The 22010-nt window shown below is 39.3% G+C and overlaps 1 protein-coding gene across 1 annotated transcript; it reads left to right on the plus strand.

Annotated features, from left to right (window-relative positions):
• The first annotated feature begins 1742 nt into the window (after positions 1-1742).
• LOC134652946 (HEAT repeat-containing protein 6) lies at positions 1743-19788 on the plus strand. The gene is made up of 16 exons (XM_063508184.1): positions 1743-1988; positions 2076-2324; positions 2514-2777; positions 3051-3260; positions 3827-4111; positions 4640-4851; positions 5997-6226; positions 7517-7836; positions 8683-8890; positions 10144-10307; positions 11354-11476; positions 12570-12694; positions 13700-13787; positions 15859-16083; positions 16995-17210; positions 19453-19788. Exons 1-16 carry the CDS (start codon positions 1836-1838, stop codon positions 19708-19710), a joined length of 3330 nt encoding a protein of 1109 aa, XP_063364254.1. The 5' UTR covers positions 1743-1835; the 3' UTR covers positions 19711-19788.
• The last annotated feature ends 2222 nt before the right edge of the window (positions 19789-22010 follow it).

Below are 22010 nucleotides of genomic sequence, written 5' to 3' on the forward strand. Positions count from 1 at the left end.
TTTTGGGTGCTAGTACTAGTGTAAGACAAAGATAGTATGATTCTCTCTGTCTAAGTTTGACCTTTGACACACTATATTATACTACTATTTGATCGTAACTTATGGCAACACTGTAGTGTCGTCCCGTTTTTCTAGATTGATTTGAAAGGGACGACACTACAGTATTGCCACTTTTTAATTTCTACTCTTTTTTGTCAGACTGTAGTGCAGTGTATTAAAAATAAATACTTGGCTTAAAGGTATCGTTACCAGGCCATAAAAAAAGTGATCTTGAAAAAAAAAAGTAGCCATTGTCACTATTGTGATATTGTCACTATTGTCAGTGTCACTTGTGTGGGCCTTGCAGTGTTGCCAGATCGTACCTTTTAGTACGGTTTTCCGTACTATTTTGGACCCTTGCGTACCTTTTTTGTAAGCAGCGTACATCGTACTAAAACCGTACCTTTTGATGTACGATTGTTTATCAACTTTTTTTTCGTTGTATTGGTTCAGGATGGTTTGTTCAGGGCAAAATATCTAATCTGACAACAATAGCCACCATAAAAAAGTACCATGTACTATAGAAAATACACGTTTCTTTAGTTGCAGTCGGCAGTTGTGTCTTTCTTACCTGTGCTTTGCTAATAGTAATAGTAATATCGTTTATTGCAAACCATGTTAACCATGGTACAATAGAATAGATGTTACAATGGAAATAGATGACATGGCACCCTGGTAGGGTATTGGCAATTATCCATAAAACTACATTAAATAATTTATGTGTAATATTATTAATATTGCTTTGTGATTGCTTCTAATGCAGTGCAGTTGCTCGAAGAATAATAAAAACGCTAAAAGAAGTTAAAAAAATTATAAAGAATTTGTTCTCGGGCTGTCAGGTCTATGTCATGTCATGTCCATAAATCCTACTTGTTTATCTTACCAATCTTATTCACATGCATTTCTTTTTAATTTATATATGTACATTTGCATATCCAGTAGAAAGTTATTTAGTCATCTGAGTGTATTTCGTTTTATTTGGCATTATTATCCAGATTACAAAACTCAGGTAGTCAAAATTCAGCCGGCCATTTATAGCCCGTCAAACAACTTAGTCACAAATTATTAAGTAACAAATTTAAGTTTTCTATTGGACCATAACCCTTCGCACCATTTTTTTTTAAATTTGCCGCTTTTTTCAACTGACGGAAATGGCTTGACAAATTTTATTTTTCATGTACCTATCTTTATCAATGCAAACAAAATTGGTTAACTATAGCTGGTCAACCAAATCTTGTCAGTAAAAAAAGGCGCGAAATTCAAATTTTCTATGGGACGATATCCCTTTGCGCCTACATTTTTCAAATTTGCCGTCTTTTTCTACTGACAAGATCTGGTTGACCAAGTATATGACGTGTACACTACACTTATAGTTGGTCAAATCAATTTGTCAGTCAGTAACAATCAGGAAAACTATACTCATGTCTCATCCACCCACCATACCCCCCACCCACACACCCACATATAAATATTGTTTCTGTAAGAAAATTATACTAATAAAAAAAACCGTACTTTTTTTATCAAAATCGTACCTTTTTTGACGTACGACCGTACATAAGCTGGAAGCGCTCTGGCAACACTGGGGCCTTGTCAAGTTGTCATGCCCTTGTGGCCCACCATCAATCTGTTATAAAAATGTTGGTTCGTTTGTTAGGGATAAGTTAGAAGCATATAAACCTTTTAGCTTAGAGTTACATGAATAACTGCAAAAAATCTATTATTATCGTAAAAAGTGTATTGCTTCATTTACTTCTAAACTTTTACTCCATAAGTTGGTTTGATAAACACGAATTATAATGGGCACAAATTTACCCCGTAACTTTTCGGTCATTACCGGTGAACTGTGTAATCTTCTTTACAAGAAAGCATACGATAGAGAAAGAATAAACTTGCTTATCGACGAGCTTAATGCAAAACCTTATAAAGCAGACTTGTTTGTTAGAAAACAGGTAAGAGTTCCACAGGTAACTCAGAACTAACATTTTTGTATGACTAATATTCAAAGTTGAATTCTGACATTATTTTGATTTTTTTAGGATGCACTGACGTTAATAACAGCACTATGCTCGAACATCATACCTACTGATGAAGTTTTAGCTGCAAAAACATCACATCTAATTAATAGTATTCTTACAAAGCAAAACTTGCAATTGGACTCAGATTATGTGCAAAAAGTGGTGTTTTGGCATATTCTGTGCTTCAAGGCATGCTCATACATGGTTGTACCTGATTTACTTCACAATATTCAGTGTATTATTCAGTTAAATGCTGCTGCGGGTCAAAAGGTACGTAAACATTTATAGTTGCATGTAGTTTGATGTGTACAGTTTTTTTTTAATGTAGTATGCAACAAAAGTTGTATAAATATCTTCTGTTTCAAATCACGTTATTCTTTCGTTTTTAAAGCACTAAACTATTTTTATGAGTGTCTTTCCATTAATTATTTGAATTGTGTAATTGAAATGTATTTTCAGTTTTCAGAAGAATTAATAGGCAGCCAAGGAGTTTTAAATAGGTTTCTAGACACAAACAAATGTAGTCTGACCACAACACAAACCCAACTACACCTCTGCCTCAGTGCCTTAAAATGCATGTGTACAATAACTTCGGTGCCAGATGAAAACAAGACAACTGGACAACCAATTTTGAGCTCTGAGTTAAAGGAACAAGTATCACAACTAGTTGTTAACTTTTTGTTGAGAATTACAAAAGGGCAAGACGAATATCAGTATTGTAAAGTAAGTTTTTCTTCATTTTGAGTGGGTATTTTTGAGCTCTGTAGTATTTGTTTGAAATTTTTAATTTGGTTATGTGTTGATTTACCTTTAACCACTGAGATACGGAATTTGGTATTACATCACAATTGTTAAGATTCATAATCATTTGAAAAAACATGTCAAAGGTTAACGTTAAGAGTTAAAAAATTTCATGAATCGGACACAAATTATTGTAGTAAATTACGACATTAAATTGCAGTATATTTGCCTACAATTATATATATATTTTTTTAGGTGGTTGTTACTGCATTAAGAGTGCTGTCTCAAGTCCATTTCAATGACCAGAATGTATGTATTCTACTACCAGAACTTATGGGTATTTCTAGATACTTCCTTGTCTATGGTCTTGTGGTTCAGGGTCTGAAACCGGAGAAGATCATGCCAGCACAGCAAACCATTGCAGCTGTACCTAATACTATAAATCGGAACACACAAGGTGGTAAGGTATGAATACATTTTTAATGTCTTATTAACAATTTTACCCATATCTTGCATCTGTAGGCTGATTCTGGTCACAAACATATTTTACATAGTTATCATAGTTTATTTGAAGTTTACACCTCTTTGTTATTTAGGACTCAAAAAAGGTCCTTATATATATCTAGTCATATATACAGTCAAAATGCATAACTTCCCTTTTTACTTCTAAAAATAATGTGAGATTTAGAATTAAGTACCTACTGTAGGTATGTAACATATGTATTAAAATTCAGAAATTCCTAGTTAGAATATAAAATTAGAGCTACGTCAGGCGTGGCTCACTCCGCGATTTCGTCGCTTTGCTACAGGTAGCTAAAAGTACATCCGTTCCACACCAATTTTGGTGGCTAGCCATAAGCTGCGCGTGGCGCTGTCGCCACCTAGCGGCCATATCTGTCCTGATCGTGACAGACGCGTTTTGTTAGAGTGAGTCTTCTGTACCTAGTACTATTATTTATTCTGTGGTCTTTGAACATAGTTCTGGGTCTAAATCTAAATTACAAGTAAAAAAAATTCTAATTTCACTTCAGAAACAAAAACTGAGAAGGCAGAGAAACAATGCCATTGAAAGTTTGAAAAAGGAAATACCGGTGTCAGAAAAGAGTTTAATGAGAGAGGTGGACACTTTTGAAAACAACTCAACATATAGACCGGCTAGTGAACACTACTTGGAGCCTCAGAAAGGCAGGAACTGTTGGGTGCTGACCAGCGATTCTGACACTTCAGATGTTGAGAGCAGTAGAGAAGCTAAATTGGTTGCCTTGAAGTCTAGAGTGAGGCAGAGTGCTGCTAATCTCTTATTAGTGTTAATAAGGGTAAGTTTGTATTTAAATAAAATCAAATGAATGTCCTGTGCAGATGCCCAAAGATACACAAAGAATTTTAAAGAATATTTTCTCAATCATCTTTTACAACACAAAACTTTTACAACCATTTAACTGAAACAAAACCTATATTATCTTCAAAATATTCTCCTTTAGCTTTAGTGCACAAACAAATATTTGTTAAAATTGTCAACAATATGACCCAGTAAAAAAAAACCAGCAATTTTTGAGCCTGTAATTGCTATAATTCTTGAAATATACTAAAATAAAAATACTCTGCAATAATGTGCGCTACTCTACCAACAGTACTATGAAAACTTAATGTGCCAGAGTCCGATGGCCCCCTACTTAGAAGGGATCGGGACTGTCACGGGTGATAGTCGCTAGCGAAATAGTTACCCGTCTAGGTATTAAATATAGGTAAAAGTACCAATACACGAATTTATTGCCCATATACATTAATTGTTGGTGTGTGCAAGATGTACATTGATGTACTTAGCCGAAACTTTGTCATTTCAGGTGACCGAAAAGCGAGACATGTTCGGATACTGGTGGGCCCTCCTACCCGACTCACCAGAAGTCGACAACTGGAGCGCAACAGACGCTGCTAGGAAGACCCTAGCCTACTGTGCGGTCACTGACCCCACGTCTAATAACAGGGCGAGCGTGCTGAGCGTGATATTGGCGCTGCTCTCCGGACCTAGGATATACTTGGCGCAGGCTGAAGTTAGGTATGTTCTGTTGGTTTAATACGTAGACAATTGGACCGAAATGAACTCTGGTAAGGGTAAGAGCCTAGTCAAATGTGCGGTCACTCACACTACGTCAAATACAGTCAGACCAAGCTAAGTTGACAAGTGTTAAAAGTCATAATTTCATAGAAGTTTGAAGTTTAAAATAACACTTGCACAGTCTGGCTGGGCTATCAAAATCGCTGCCAACTTAGCTTAGTCTGACTCTAACTAGGATGTACAGTCACGCTCCGTGATTGTTACGCCATTTAGGGTTCTAGCTTTATTGGACAACCCATAGCGTAAGTATGGAACAATCAATTTAGCTAGAACCCTAAAGGGGCCCACTGATTAACTGTCCGCCGGACGGTATCGGCCTCTCAGTTAGAACAAAAAGTTGACAGTTCCGAACAACTGACAGGCCGATACCGTTCGGCGGACTGTTAATCAGTGGACCCCTTAATTGGCGTAACAATCCCGTGTGGTGACTGTACTTGTCACAGGCACTTGTACTTGTTAGGTATGTTATCTCATTGTTGGTCTGGATTATATAATATGTTTTAGTCTATTCCATATGGATCTTGAAAGAATTATCCCATAGGTAAAAATGTTGTAAGTAAATATCTCATTGGCCCGTCAACTAGGTCACGGACATTGTGTACAATGTACATGCTTCAAAGAATCGTATGAAACAAACTAGTGTTGTCGTATGAAAGAAACTTCAATATATGTACAGCATAGAAAAAGGAATAAGACTCCTGAAGTGATTAGCGCTGTACGGCGCCGTACGTTTGGCTGGATTGTTAAACGTTAGCTTTTGATAACTTTATTACCCCATAATCTAAGACACCATACAACGCCACCTACTTCAGCTATCAATTTCTTAGTATTGTCAGGCGTGGCTCACTCCGCGATTTCGTCGCGTCGCTACAAGTACATGCGGCCTACACCAATTTTGGTGTCTAGCCATAGTAGTTGCCGCGCACCGTTACGGAACAGACGCCTGCTTGCCCTTGCGCCACCTAGCGGTCATATCTGTCGTAATAGGATATTATATAAAAAGACGCGTTTTGTTAGGGAGTGAATCTTCTGTACCCTAGTACTAATTATTTATTTTATTCTGTGGTATCTTTTTTTACTTCTAGCAAAAAAGAAAACGCCTCCTTCATCCCCTTCTCCGTATCACTCGGGTACATGATCGACTGTATGCACAAAGTGCTAACCGGCATATTGGACAGCGAGCGAAGCCACGCGGTCATACTAGTCGCGCTGAAATGCTGCGCGGCGTTGCTGCAGGCTACGCCGTACTATAAGATGAAGGCAGGGCTTGTAAGTGAGCTGGTTAGAGCTTCGAGGAAATTCCTGGTGCACAAGGGTAAGTTAAAAGCTAAAATTAATAATACGCATATGATCTAAAACAAAAATCTATGCGTTTCTGTATATGGCAATTAATTTACTTCTCCTGCACTTGCCTAAAGGTGATCGGTACCAAGTAATATATCGCCACCTTGGGTGTTTATGTCCATCCATTTTATCATGCCAGAATGTATACTTTAGTTTATTGTAACTTAAGAGCCAACAGGAGCTAAGATTTAAATATTTTAGGTAAATATACCCGTCTCGCTAACGGAAGCGGCTCCTAAAACTAGTGCGATAAGGACAAGGCGAAAAATCCTGCGTAAAAATATCAAAAATCGAGGTTTCGTACTCGACTGTTTCCTCCTCCAAAACTTAACCAATCGTAACCAAATTTGGAAATCTAAATGATTATGACATTATCTGTGTCGGACCGTTTTGCTTTTTTGGCTAATTGATATAAGTTTTGAATAGCGCGCCTCTCATTGCGGCATAGTCAATTAGGCCATTTTGGCCATTTTTGAAGAGCTCTAGCGCCTTAAAAAACAAAAATATCAAAAAAAGCAAAACGGTCCGACACAGATATTGACAATATTAATCTGTGTTGAAAAAATCATTGCTCTAGCTTCAAAACCCACGGAGGAAACAGTCGAGTACGTTTGTATGGAGAAATGACCACTCCTGTTGGCTCTTAAGATCTGTTGCACTGCCTACGAAGCCAAATGCTAATCGAATGCACATGCACATTCCCGCTACTCTTCGTAATTGGACACATATTGTATCGTATCGCCATCTCCATCGTGGTCTAGGTACCTCTACCCAAATATCCATCTTATGAGATCTATTCTTTAAAATTGTAGATAGCTTGCATTCGTGAGATCAAAGAGAATTGATTTTAATAGAGAGGTAACGTATAAGAAAAAAATGTGCCCCTTAGTTTGACATCCAAAACAGATGTCGCTGTACTGCGTCATATATGTTTTGCGGTCATTGAATTGTCAAACGTCAACTTTTCTTAATCAGAGTTACCGCAAAATGACATGAAGGATGTGAATACAGACGCTGAAATAGCCAAAAATCGTGGATTATGGAGGAAAAGGACAAGAAAGGCCGACCCCAAGTAAATGGGAAAAGGTCAAGGAGAAAAAATAAGAAGAAGAAGTATGGAGCTGTACAGCGCCATCTCGTTTACGTGTCAAATTCGAAGCACGAAATTGTCTTACATTTTACATATCTTAATCAATGTATCTTTGGCCAGACGTAGCCTGCCTGCCTGCGTATATCTTCCTAAATCGTGTTCTTGTTTCAGATGTAACATTGCAAGTCGGGGCCCTAATCACCATGGGATGTGTTCTGTCTATTGAACCCAAGGTAGACGAGGTACTAAAATCTATAAAAAAAGACACATCTCAAGCAAAACCTGTTAATCAAATACATAAAGAAAATGATACTAATGAAGAATGTGATGATTTTGAAGAAGGATATTCTGATGATGAAATGTTCACTGCAGTCGAACCGACATGTATGGAAAAAATAAATAAAGACAAAAATGTACATTATTTCGAAAGTTGGATTTTAGACATATGCTTTAGAAATATGGGTTGGAGTTTTAAGGATAGCGAATTCATTGTAAGTATTTTAATTTAAATCAAGGGTCTCCAAACTCTGTCCCTAGGGCCACGGTTAGGCTTTCGGCTAACCCACTTCCTTTTTGTAGCTGAGTTTTCTGATCTTCGGCTCTTTTGCTTACTTTCAGGAGCTAAAAGCGAGGGCCACAGATTAGAGTCCCGTTATTTAACACATTCATTGCCACTCAGCCAAACAAGACATCCGCGCCAGGCCACAAACATTTCTTCATATAAATGTGTAGTACCACGAACCCGACTATCGGGTCGTCCGGCCTGACAACGAAATCATAAAATTCCCGATAGTCGGGTTTTCGGCACTGAATGTGTTAAAATAAAACTTTGAAAAAACATGAAACTGTTAGTGCTGTTTTAGAGGAAGAATTCTAAGAGTCTACCATGATCTTCTAAGTTGCGGTATCTCTATTTCTACCTCTATCACTCCAATAACGACTCATAATGATAGAGAAGGTATATTAAAATTTCGTAGTTCACTTCTCTCGAACTTGTGAGACGTATAATACAATACAATACACTTTATTGCACACCTCACCAAACTCGTAGTTTACAATAGATGTACAGTAAGGGCCACCCCACATCTAGCGTCTTTCGAGCGTCGGCGTCTGGTCAGCGCCACTCAGCGCTATGGAAAATGACGTCGCTGCGCAGTTGCGTCGACGTTGCGTCGAGCACGGCCATAGAGTTGTAGACGCCGACGCTCGAAAGACGCTAGATGTGGGGTGGCCCTTACATAAACAAAGACAATAGAGGTAACAACAGGCGGTGTTATCACTATAAGAGCGATCTCTTCCAGACAATTCTTCAATTTTATAATATTATTTATTTCCAGAAATGTAAGCCGTCAGCAATCCCTGTGATACTAGAATCTCTCCAAGTCCTCTCGGCCACAGCGTTCCACCACCTCCGGGAGTTGCTGCAGCCGCACTTGACCCTGTTAGCGGACGTTCTGGTCGACATGTTGCAACATGAGCACCAGGACGTCACGTTACATGCAGCGAAAACCGTTAGCATTATTGGAGATGCTATACAGAAACTAGGTAAGTTTTAAATGTAAGCCTTCAGCAATCCCGGTGATACTGGAATCTCTCCAAGTCCTCTCGGCCACAGCGTTCCACCACCTCCGGGAGTTGCTGCAGCCGCACTTGACCCTGTTAGCGGACGTTCTGGTCGACATGTTGCAACATGAGCACCAGGATGTCACGTTACATGCAGCGAAAACCGTTAGCATTATTGGGGATGCTATACTGAAACTAGGTAAGTTTTAAATGTAATACCTCAGGGATCCCTGTGATACTAGAATCTCTCCAAGTCCTCTCAGCCACAGCATTCCACCACCTCCGGGAGTTGCTGCAGCCGCACTTGACCCTGTTAGCGGACGTTCTGGTCGACATGTTGCAACATGAGCACCAGGACGTCACGTTACATGCAGCGAAAACCGTTAGCATTATTGGAGATGCTATACAGAAACTAGGTAAGTTTTAAATGTAAGCCTTCAGCAATCCCGGTGATACTGGAATCTCTCCAAGTCCTCTCGGCCACAGCGTTCCACCACCTCCGGGAGTTGCTGCAGCCGCACTTGACCCTGTTAGCGGACGTTCTGGTCGACATGTTGCAACACGAGCACCAGGACGTCACGTTACATGCAGCGAAAACCGTTAGCATTATTGGAGATGCTATACAGAAACTAGGTAAGTTTTAAATGTAAGGCCTCAGGGATCCCTGTGATACTAGATTCTCTCCAAGTCCTCTCGGCCACAGCGTTCCACCACCTCCGGGAGTTGCTGCAGCCGCACTTGACCCTGTTAGCGGACGTTCTGGTCGACATGTTGCAACATGAGCACCAGGACGTCACGTTACATGCAGCGAAAACCGTTAGCATTATTGGAGATGCTATACAGAAACTAGGTAAGTTTTAAATTAAATAAAGAGCTCACTCCCATCTTAAAGACTGGCAAAGCGTATAAGTTACAACCCCTCTGGTCGAAATTAAACTTTCGTGAGACATATTTTAAACTCTACCTACTACCCTTCGTGCCCAAAGGGCCGCCGCGAGCACTCGAGCCTGAGGAAGGACCCCCGAAGGGCCCGAAACATGTCGCCAATAGTGACTAAAAATCAAAGTGAGTGAAACCGTTGTCTTCTAAACCCCTCTGGTGTTGCGGGTGTCCATGGGTGAGGCTAATCGCTTACCATCAGGCGTCTTCTTTAGTGAAATTATTGGTTGAAACATTATGTACTCCTTTACGGGTCTTTGTATTTCTTATGGCTATTATTTTACGTTTTGTTCCAGAGCAAACAAACGAATCTCCACCCGTGAGCCAATGTGTGTACATGTGGCAGAAACTGCTAACCCCGCTGTCAACCGTGCTGCAATGCCACGATAATCCCCAGTGCAAGGCCACGGTGTGCGACTGCATTGCTAATATAGGCGAGCGGTCGTTTAAGGAGTTGCCGGTATGTTTAAGTTTCAACAGTATTTTAATCAACCTTTTGACTGCCAAAGACGTCAACTGGCACGCGCGGCTACAGACCAGGGATGTTGCGGATGCAGATTTTTTGACATCCGCGGATGCGGATGCGGATGCGGATATATAAAGGCTCACATCCGCGGATGCGGATGCGGATGTCAAGATTAGGTACTTAGAAAATGTCAAATATTACATTTTTAGTATTTTTTTATGAAAAAAAAACGAAACGTTTAGTATTTGAGCAAGAATATATGTGCGTTATATTTAATAAACAGTAACTTGGCCGACTTTTCTGGATCTAGACGATTTAGTTATAGGTACTGACGAAATTACCTAGCACTTATGCCGCCGCTAAGACGTTCCTGTACCGACTTGTTCGACATCCGCATCCGCATAAGCTCCGCATCGATTTTATGCGGATGCGGATGCAGATGCGGATGTTGAAAATAATGCGGAAGTTCCGCGGTTGCGGATGCGGATGCGGATGTTCGCAACATCCCTGCTACAGACCAATATCAACCTTAGTCAATCCCGACAAGGTTCACGATGACGCGCCGCACACGAAAGTCGTGGCGTTCTAAGAGTTAATTAACGACATCTGAATTCATGATTAGACAATTATTTTGTCTGTCTAATATTTTTACGGTTTTCGCAAGCAAGGAAACTCTTATTCAAGGGATAAGTTTAGTGTCTTTAATTACTTCGCTTCACTCGATCATTTATGAAAATATTTAAAATCTTTATTTTCAGGCAGCTATTGCCACATAGTTACCTTAAAACTAAGTATACATATAATGGGTTAAATATAACTAAAAAACACAAATTATGAATTACATTAATTATTATTATGTATATCAAAACACACTACCAGAAATGATATATACTTGGTCAACCAGATCTTGTCAGTAGAAAAAGGCGGCAAATTTGAAAAATGTAGGCGCGAAGGTATATCGTCTCATAGAAAATTTGAATTTCGCGCTTTTTTCTACTGACAAGATTTGGTTGACCAGCTATAGTTTATTTGCATTGCAGCGACATTTACAAGTACTGTGCTGCACCCTACTGGTGGGTTCGTGCAGCGATGAGGAGGCGGCGGTGCGAGCGGCCGCGGTGCGCGCCCTCGCCATGACCGTTATGTTCCGGACACTCAGAGAAGTAATAGTCCGTTGCATTTTAAAGTTTTCGTACCTTGTGTACGGACCGTAAAAAGGTCAGAATGTTAGAAGAATCCTATTAGTGTTGAACACTCTTCTTTAAATTCTCGATCGATGCCCATGTACAGTCAGCATAGGTAACCCCCCCCCCCGGCATAGAATGATTGTATGCAGGGGGGTCACCTCTCTCTGCAGCTGACTGTACCTATATAAAGTTCCTGATCTAAGTTTTGATGACCTGACATATTCTTTTTGATTATTCTCTTCTCATCTTCTCTAGGGAAGGGTAGGGTTAGCCGTCATTCCGTATGTTATGAACTATGATAAATTTGCTACTTTCCTATTTTATAAACTTAAAGATCCGGCCATACGTGTATTCATTTATTTTTTGCAATGTAGTGCGACTTAAAAAAATTATGTACATAAGGGTGGTATTCCACCTACATGTCCAATTTCTTGGTCCAATGTCATTGTGTCTCACTCTCTCATTAGGCAAAATGTGAGACGCAAATACACATTGGACCACGAAATTGGACAGGTGGAATACCACCCTAAGCAATAGGTAGCCTACCTAAGGTAGGTACTGACTTTGAATAGGCATTCATTAACGGCTATCAATATATATAATAAATAGTTACGCATTCATACCTAAACGCTCTTTTAATCAATTTGTTTACGAGATATAAGTACGCATGTTATGGTTCATGACGCTAGTTCGCCTTGATTTGCTTTTATTAGACATTAGACTTTACTCCTGTTAGCAAATGAGAACCAATTATCTACTCGGGTTTTTAACGTCTACGTATTACACCACTTCTTACTACGGTTTCATAGTCTTAAATGGATTATTTTACTTTTATTCAAACTTTTTTATTCAAATTAAACAAATATTTAACTGTATTTTTAATTATTTTGAATTTCTCATGTTTTACTTGTGACAGAAGTGACTCCGTAGCGTGGCATATTTTTCAGGGGTGCCTTACTTGATACAAAGTCGCGTCAAACTGAGTCTACTCCGTGTTATTTAATTTTAATGACTCGAGTCCTTACCAACTCTACCTATAACCCTATTTAATAACAATTTTGTTTTTCAGGATATCGGTTTCGTGAGCGACTGCGGGGAGAACATACTGCGTGCTCTAGCAGAGTCGTCATTGGTGGTTAGAACCAAAGGCGCCTGGGCGCTAGGAAACCTGAGCGACGCACTCGTTTTGAATGTGTAAGAACTATGTTATACAGGGTGTAATCTAAAACGTGATACAAGATAATCAAACCTGAATCTTTTCATGATTTTGAACAACTTTTACTATGGGGTCAACTTTGTAAATTAACAATAAAAAAATCTTTGCCATACATTTTGACCGACCGGTCTGGCCTAGTGGGTAGTGAATTAGTGATCCTGCCTGTGAAGCCGCGGTCCTGGGTTCGAATCCCAGTAAGGGCATTTATTTGTGTGATGAGCACAGATATTTGTTCCTGAGTCATGGTTGTTTTCTATGTATTTAAGTATTTGTATATTATATATATCGTTGTCTGAGTACCCACAACACAAGCTTTCTTGAGCTTACCGTGGGGCTTAGTCAATTTGTGTAATAATGTCCTATAATATTTATTTATTTATTATTTATTTATTTATTTTTGTCTACCTCTCCTTGACCATTTCTATGGAACAGCTCAATTTTTTTTTAATATTACAAAATTGACCCCATAGTAAAAGTTGTTCAAAATCATGAAAAGATTCAGGTTTGATTATCTTGTATCACGTTTTAGATTACAACCTGTATTCGGTAGTTACAGTCAACCTGAATTTTTACTCACATTTAGACTTACCTTTGCCCCTCCTTACGCCCCGTTAAGACTCAGCTGTATGTGTAGGAAAGTATTTAGGTCTAAAACAGTCATATGCGCTCTTGTTTAACAATATCAGCATGCATTTGAAATTGCGTACTTTCCACGCTCTTTTCATATATGCCTAATAAACACATGCGTGTTAGTTCACGCTTCAATTATGTTTATTACTATGTACACTATGTACATACTCGTACATATGTATATTACATCTTTGTTCTGAACTAATCGCATCTCATTGACCGATAAGAAAACGTTTACTAAGCTTACCTATTATAAAAGTTATGTTAGCCTGTGGCCCCCGACCTTTCATACTATTATGCACTCTACGCATATGTGTTTAAAGTTCTAATTTACATAGATTAATTACTTGCAGGGATGACCCGGAGATAGACGATATCGACGATCGACTCCTGCTGCGTCTGCTGGAGGTCAGCATACAGTGTGCCGCTGATAATGATAAGGTTAGTGAAAGAAGGGCGTGTTTTATAAGAACATACGTGTCGCTTACGCCCTTTTAGCATGGGGCACGTTACTAAACTCGTAATTAGATTATTTGGTAAGTCATATTTCATAATATTATTTTTACCGCTTACGTCCTTTTCGCTCTGAGGGTAGAATTATTAATGTGTTTACGAATGAATATAGGAACGGCGTATGTAGTTTGAATTATCTTGTCACGAACGTTGTTTTTGAACAGAATATGTAATTATTTGCTAACGGATTATGGACACGTGCGAATTATGTTGTATTAGCTCGTGTTTGCAGTAGATAACGTGAATATTTAATTAGCAATTATGCGGCTACAAGCGGGAAAATGCGGTTGTAAATAGATATGACTTTGTGATAATGAAACTGAGCATATTTAGTTTTCCTTCTTTGATCAAGCTTTATCCAACTGTGTGGAGAATGTACAATGTTTGTAAAAGGGGTTATAAACTGTCAAGAGTGTAGGTTTCTGTAGATAAATTTAATTATTTTATTTCAATTGAAATATAGAGGAAAAGACATATTTTTTTTTCGATTTCAATTATTTTTAAATTAACAAAAAATCTTGACAAATATGACATATCCCGAGAGTTTTGTTTATCTGGTATAATCCAAACCCAAGTTAAGAGGGTTCAAAAAAACGACGAAGCGCTTCGAGAAAAGGTAGGTAGTGCCTTTGCGCTTCGCTTTGCTCGTCTTGGCGGGGGCACTAGATTTTCATAACTGATTTATATAATACAGGCATGGATTGCGGGTAAGCCAGCTTTGTACCTGAATATTTTGTACACTGTAATAAATAAATAAAAAATAAAATAAAATTATATTATATTATAGGAATGAAACAACCGTAAAGGACCTATTAAGTAGTGTCCGACCGAAACATGTTTTTTTGCCGAAACCGAAACCGAAACCGAATGTTCGGCTTTGGCTCTAGTTTCGGCCGAAACCGAAACCGAAACTTTTGTAGACTTGTTAAAATCGTTGAAAAAATGTCATAAAACCGCTTTTACACACATATTATGGGGCTGTCAACACCCAATGTCCTTGAAATTGATGTTACTTAAGCAGTTTTTTATGAAAATTACTAGAGTTAGACCAAGATAATTCTGCAACGATTTTGATAAGTTGATAACACACGCAGTGCAAGTGTTATTTTAAAGGTCAAAACTTCTATGAAATTATGACGTATAAATAACACTTGCACTAGTTGCGTATGCTATCAAAATCATTGTAGAATTTTCTTGGTCTAACTCTATTCATTCACCAGTCAAGCTAACATGACTGTAGATACAGGGTCAACCAAAAACGCGAGCGCAGCGAGCGCGAAATTTTTTGTTAACAATATCGCATCGCAAGGCCGGGTACCGATCTTGACCTGGGCCTAAAAGTCCGAAGTGCCCCATTGAGGCGAACTTTCATGCGAAGTCAAAGCCGTGCTTAAGGCTTCAGGATAAGTAGTTGAGCACAGACTCCAACCAATGTCCATTGTATTAAAAAGCGAGACCGCAGGCCGAGCATGGCGCAGCGAGGCCAAAGGCTAAGCTGAAGTAGAGGACATGTGGAACACAAACCAATGGTAAATTGAGGTAAAAAGTGAGGCTAGTTTTCTTATTATTCTCTTGCCCATGGCCCATGCGACAGTGCTATCTCATTCACTTATAGGTATTGACAGCCTCTTAAGACTGCGTCAACCGTCCAGTGGCGCCCTCATTAGTGGAATTGTGTTTTATAATAAACCAATTAATTTCTGTGCCTAATATACATGAATCAGTATATGTAGGTATTAATATTGTTGTCCTACTTATTCCCCAACTTTTGGTCTTTGTCCGAAGTACCATTTCGTAAGTTTCGGCCCGGCCGAAAGGTTCGGCCGTTTTTTGGCCGAAACCGAAACTACAGCCGAAACATGATTTTTTGGCCGAAACTGGCCGAAACCGAAACCGAAACCGAACCTTCGGTCGGACACTACTATTAAGACATTAAGACTCTACTTATTTAGATAAAACTGATCCGTTGCGTATATTGTTTATTTTTCAATTATTTTAGGTAAAGATGAGTGCAATGCGGGGCCTCGGCAACATACTGCGCTTAATAAAACAGACCAATCTGCAACGCGATCCGCAATTCAAGGTGTTATGCGAAGCAGCTATAGCGAAGCTGTTGGATTGCGCGTGTAAAGTGAGCAATATGAAAGTGCGCTGGAACGCGTGCTACGCGATGGGGAATGCTATGAAGAATGACGATTTGTTTACTTGTTTCAGTGGATGGCAGGTGAGAACACAACCCATTTTGAATACTTTACGTATAATTACACAATAATATATGCGCTATGGAATACTACATCACTGGTAGGACAGAGATACAAATCAGTAAATCAACCACCCGGCAACGTTGAAAGTTTTCGGTCCCTCTCCTCTGAGCATTTTAAGTAGTTGTTAACCCCTTACTGCATGTAATAAAAATATTTGTTTAAATTTGAACTTTAATAGCTGTCAATAGAGTTGAATATCATATCCGCCATATTTGGCTTCGGTAGACGGTTAACTTAATTGCGTGGGGTATACGTCTAGTACGAATGATTTGATGTAACTGTTACTGAAAGAAGTATATATATTTCTTTAGACAACTTTTCGAAATCCCAGTCCAGAGCTAAGGGAGCGTTACATTAAAAAACCGGCCAAGTGCGAGTCGGACTCGCGCACGGAGGGTTCCGCACCATCAACAAAAAATAGAGCAAAACAAGCAAAAAAACGGTCACCCATCCAAGTACTGACCCCGCCCGACGTTGCTTAACTTCGGTCAAAAATCACGTTTGTTGTATGGGAGCCCCACTTAAATCTTTATTTTATTCTGTTTTTAGTATTTGTTGTTATAGCGGCAACATAAATACATCATCTGTGTAAATTTCAACTGTCTAGCTATCACGGTTCGTGAGATACAGCCTGGTGACAGACGGACGGACGGACAGACGGACGGACGGACGGACGGACGGACGGACGGACGGACGGACGGACGGACGAACGGACGGACGGACGGACGGACGGACGGACGGACAGCGGAGTCTTAGTAATAGGGTCCCGTTTTTACCCTTTGGGTACGGAACCCTAAAAACGACTTAAGCGGCTGTGACAATTACTCTAAAGTACGTCTAACAATTATTTACATTAAACCCTTTATTACAGAGTCAAGTCTTTTCAAACCTCTGCACGCTAACCCGAGACTGCAAGAACCTAAAAGTGCGCATCAACGCAGCGGTAGCACTGCGCGCCCCGACCACCAGAGCGCAATATGGCGAACTGTTCCCGCTCGTGTGGCGAGGCGTCATGGCGGCAATGGAGAACGCCGCCAATGTGGATGATTTCACCGAGTACAGGCATAAGGATAATCTGATTGAGCAGGTGAGAAATATGCCTTTATAGAGCCAAGTCTTTCCATACCCTTGCACCCGCGATTGCAAGAACCTGCAAAGTGCGCATCAACGCAGCGGTAGCACTGCGCGCCCCGACCACCAGAGCGCAATATGGCGAACTGTTCCCGCTCGTGTGGCGAGGCGTCATGGCGGCAATGGAGAACGCAGCCAATGTGGATGATTTCACCGAGTACAGGCATAAGGATAATCTGATTGAGCAGGTGAGAAATATACCATTATAGAGCCAAGTCTTTCCATACCCTTGCACCCGCGATTGCAAGAACCTGCAAAGTGCGCATCAACGCAGCGGTAGCACTGCGCGCCCCGACCACCAGAGCGCAATATGGCGAACTGTTCCCGCTCGTGTGGCGAGGCGTCATGGCGGCAATGGAGAACGCAGCCAATGTGGATGATTTCACCGAGTACAGGCATAAGGATAATCTGATTGAGCAGGTGAGAAATATACCATTATAGAGCCAAGTCTTTCCATACCCTTGCACTTTAACCCGCGATTGCAAGAACCTGCAAAGTGCGCATTAACGCAGCGGTAGCACTCCACGTGCGACCACCTGAGTGCAATATGGCGAGGCGTCATGGCGGCAGTCGAGAACGCTGCCAATATGGATGATTTCACTGAGTACTGACTGAATAGGTGAGAACAGACCTATGTTACTGAGTGTGTGCTTAGCTCACGTGACTATAGGTTTCCGTCGGTAGTTAGAATTAGAAACCATGCACATATGTAATACTATGTCGTGTATAGACATATGTACTTAAGACATAACCATACTTGCCATACTATGTGTAGAATTTTTATTTCCACAATTTTTACCTGTGTCACAAATTTATTTTATCGTTTGATTGATTCGCCTCTTATCAGTGATACCTATGAATAATGAATAATGATTTATTGGTAAATAGTTATTTACACGTCATAGTAGGTACATTATGATATTATACAAAGTTGTAAACACTTTAATTTAACTTAAGTAACATGTTATTAAATAACGTCAGTTTGAAAGCTGGATGAACGTAATATTTTTGACAGGAGTTTTTATTAGATAATATTGTTTGGAATTAAGTAATAATATAAATATTAGAAAAGACTAACGGTACTGGTTGGTACACAAATATCGCAGGCGAGTGGACGATGCCGGAATCAAATCTTTTCTAGGCCACAGATTACAGCTTAAAGAAAGTAAAACTAGGTAGCATAACAACAACTTTCGTTATCTGCCCCACAGCAACAGCGTGCCAAATAAGGCGAACGAAATGAATACAAGTAAACAAAATAATAATGAGTGGACTAATTAATCATTATTTCGCTTGAAATAGATAATAAAAGGAAAGAAGTTAATTACTTTTAACTAGACGCGATGAGTGTGTGAATGTGAAAATATGTAGTTGCTTACATATTATCGCTATCAGGAATTGCTTAGGTATAGGAAAGAGGGAAATGTTTCAAAAGTACCGTGGGTAGGTTTCTGGGACTTTCCCGAGTATAGAGATTATTGAACTCATACAGGGTAAAAACTTTTATACAGTTCTTCATGGCGTATTTTTGTTCCTTTTAAATTACCTATTAAAGAAATCCTAAACTTACGCCATTTAACGCACCGAAGTTAAGGGTAAATTTGCCATTGAAAAGACGACCTGGACGTTTTATTTAGAATTTCTTTTTTGATGTTGTTTGCCGACCCATTTAGCGCGTCCATGGGACTTAAGTCTAGGTATATTTGCCTATATCTGTGGCCACATTTGCCAATTAATAGGGTTATTCATAAATATTTGTCAAGTCTAACAAGTTGTATAATTTGCTAAGTTTTATGAATACTTTATGGTTACTTAGCTGAACAGTCTGTCTGGTCTTGGTGGCTGTCCGTCGTGAACTGATATTATTTTGTCGTGTCGTTATCATGTCTAATTTTGAATTTAAATGTCCGTAGTTCCAAATATGTATGTCAGTCAGCCAATCAGTTAGTTGGCCTGTCACGTCGCCACGGAGGTTGGAAGCCACGACATTAGCTGATTTGTTGCCTTTAATAAAATGTCATTAATAAATAGTTAATATTGTCCTTCGCTGCCTGAAACACAGGGAATCCTAGTTCAGGCATTTGTAAATCACTTGTCTTTATAAATTCTTAGTCTTTAAGAACAACCACTGTACTATACTTTTCTCAATAAATTATTTGTATTTGTATTGTATTGTATTGTATTTGTATTGGTTACAGCTCAGCGTCACGCTAGCGCACCTCTGCTGCCTTTTAAAGCAGACCGACTTGGCCAACATCCTCGACCCACTCGTCTTCCACTTCGACTGCGCAAAGTCCCTCCTCACGCAGCTCTGCCACAAACTGCCGCCTGAGAACACCTCCTGCCTCAGGATCCTGGAGGCTGCCAAGTACGTGACAGTAGATTTGACAGCCGCCAACGATACGCAGTCTCAGTCGCTGAGTATGTTGCAGGATATATTTATTTGGGATATGTGAGCAAACTCTGTCTAATAAAATAATAATAGCTTGTACAAATATATTATCTGGAATACTGGAATCTGCTTATATGCGTTTAGCGTTTAGCTCTGTTTTGTTTTTTTTTGTCGTTTTACACCCTCACAATTATAGAAAAAAGATCCTATAGAAGTGGTATACGCGTGCCTCCGTGAGGGACAAAACATACGCGATGCGACACTATGGTTGGTCGAATTTATTTGTTGCCCACCATAATCCACCTACTGATTTTCGGTGGGGGAAAAAAAAATGGGAGACTGACAAGGACAAACAATAATAGCGCTTTCGCTGCTACTTCTACTGAAAGATACATAAGACTATCCCGTTCGGTCATTTCCCCCACCCCTCATGCCCGATCCAGTTAAAATACTAGATTCATACTTACAATAGTAACAAAGTGCTGTGCAGACGTTATATGTAAGAACAAAAATTAAAGTAGTGCTCTTGAATGCTAAGAATTGGTGATCCATTACGACTGCGTCAAATCACAGTCGTTAAATATTATTCGAAAGTGAGACCCGAGACGGCTTCATATCGCGACTCGCGAGTTAAAACACATTACATGCAAACATATTTTTTTTAATATAGATTGTCGGCAATATGCGTTTACTTGTTCAATAATATTTTATCTAAAACAAATACTCAATGAGTAATTACGTACATAATTAATATATTAGCTTGTGAATGTGATCTTAATATTTTACTTTTGTGATTGTTTATAACCAAGTCTCCTATCACAATTTGCATGAAAGTTGCAAGTTCAAATTAAATATTCTTTCATTTTGTAACTGACTGTTATGACTTTACTGAAAACGAAATGCAATCACTATGAATGATGTTATAGTAAAACTAGTAAAAGTGATACATATACTGGATTTTATATATAAGTCGCTGTAATATTGTGCACATAATAAGTATTTTATTTGTTTTGTTAAAGGACGTCGTGCGATTAATGTTAAGCATGTGTTATTTACTTATTAAATAAATATTTTTTATTCACTACAATGTCTTTTCACTTCGTTCCACATATGACTTAATTGCAATATTTACAACTTTCGGCAATATAATTATTTACAGATAGAATTTAAGATACAGACATAAACCACAGTTTAATACAAACTTACGTGTGACAAGGGATCTTCCACTCATAGGGTTAGTTATATGACTTAGACTTCGCCATCCACACAGGACATCCGCATTACAGCTTACTGTAGGTAGTTACATATAATTTCATAAGTTCATCATCAGGAGCTAGAAACCATAATAAGCGCCACGAATAGAACATACTTTACATAGTAGCAGATATGAAGAGGGGAGAGATACAGTACATCCCTAGTTTCGACTTTTTCAAACAACACCGAAATGACATTCACTGTGACCTAAACCTATCGAGCATAAAACTTCAAGACTTGAAACTATTTTCGACATCGATGGTGTATGGAATGTGTAAATATACACAATTACCATAACATTCCTAATTTCGTGTGTCATTCGTTTCTGGTTGAATCCAGATGGTGTTTACTCCACACGAGGGAGGTCAGCATGGTGAAAAAGCAACATTGATAAAATCCGGAACTATCCCACTAATTGTACAGCGTGGGGCATTGACGCACGGCGTTCAAGTTATCATCTACCCAGAGGTCACCCTCTACAATTATAAGTAACGTGGTGGAAGAAAGACAGAACATATCTCTTGTTTCCGGGAGGATTTTTGTCGTTAAGTATATATAGTCAAGCTTTTTAATCTTACCTTACTTAGGCTACCCAGCAAGCTCCGTAGCATAAAGGTACTTGATTGAAAAACTCCATTATATCACGATTGTATAAAATGCTATTGCCCACCGTATAAACACCCTCGTCTGTTAGAGAGGGTGCATTATGGATGTGTAAGTGCCATCCGTTTGCGATCATGTGGGCCGTTGTGAGTTAATGTTATTCAGTAGTTATGTCACTTATTCACCCAGTAGGTACCTATATTCGTCAGCCAATTAATTAGGCGATGGGTTTCAATACGCACTTCCCACGCGATTCCTTGTAGAGCAATTTCATTATCCCATGGTAAATATTTACTAAATAAATTTGGACAAAAAGTTGTTTTCGTCGAATATATTTTCTTGGTTGGTTGGCGATATTTTTAAAGAGTCCACTCTTTCCAGATTCTTCTCTTCTTCATCGCGTTCTCTCCGCATTTTGACAACTAATCCCAAAAATTGACGTAGGCACTAGTTTTTACGAAAGTGACTGTCATCTGACCTTCCAACCCAGAGGGGAAACTAGGCCTT

Source organism: Cydia amplana, chromosome 12 (genome assembly GCF_948474715.1).
Source record: "Cydia amplana chromosome 12, ilCydAmpl1.1, whole genome shotgun sequence".
NCBI classification, from domain to species: domain Eukaryota; kingdom Metazoa; phylum Arthropoda; class Insecta; order Lepidoptera; family Tortricidae; genus Cydia; species Cydia amplana.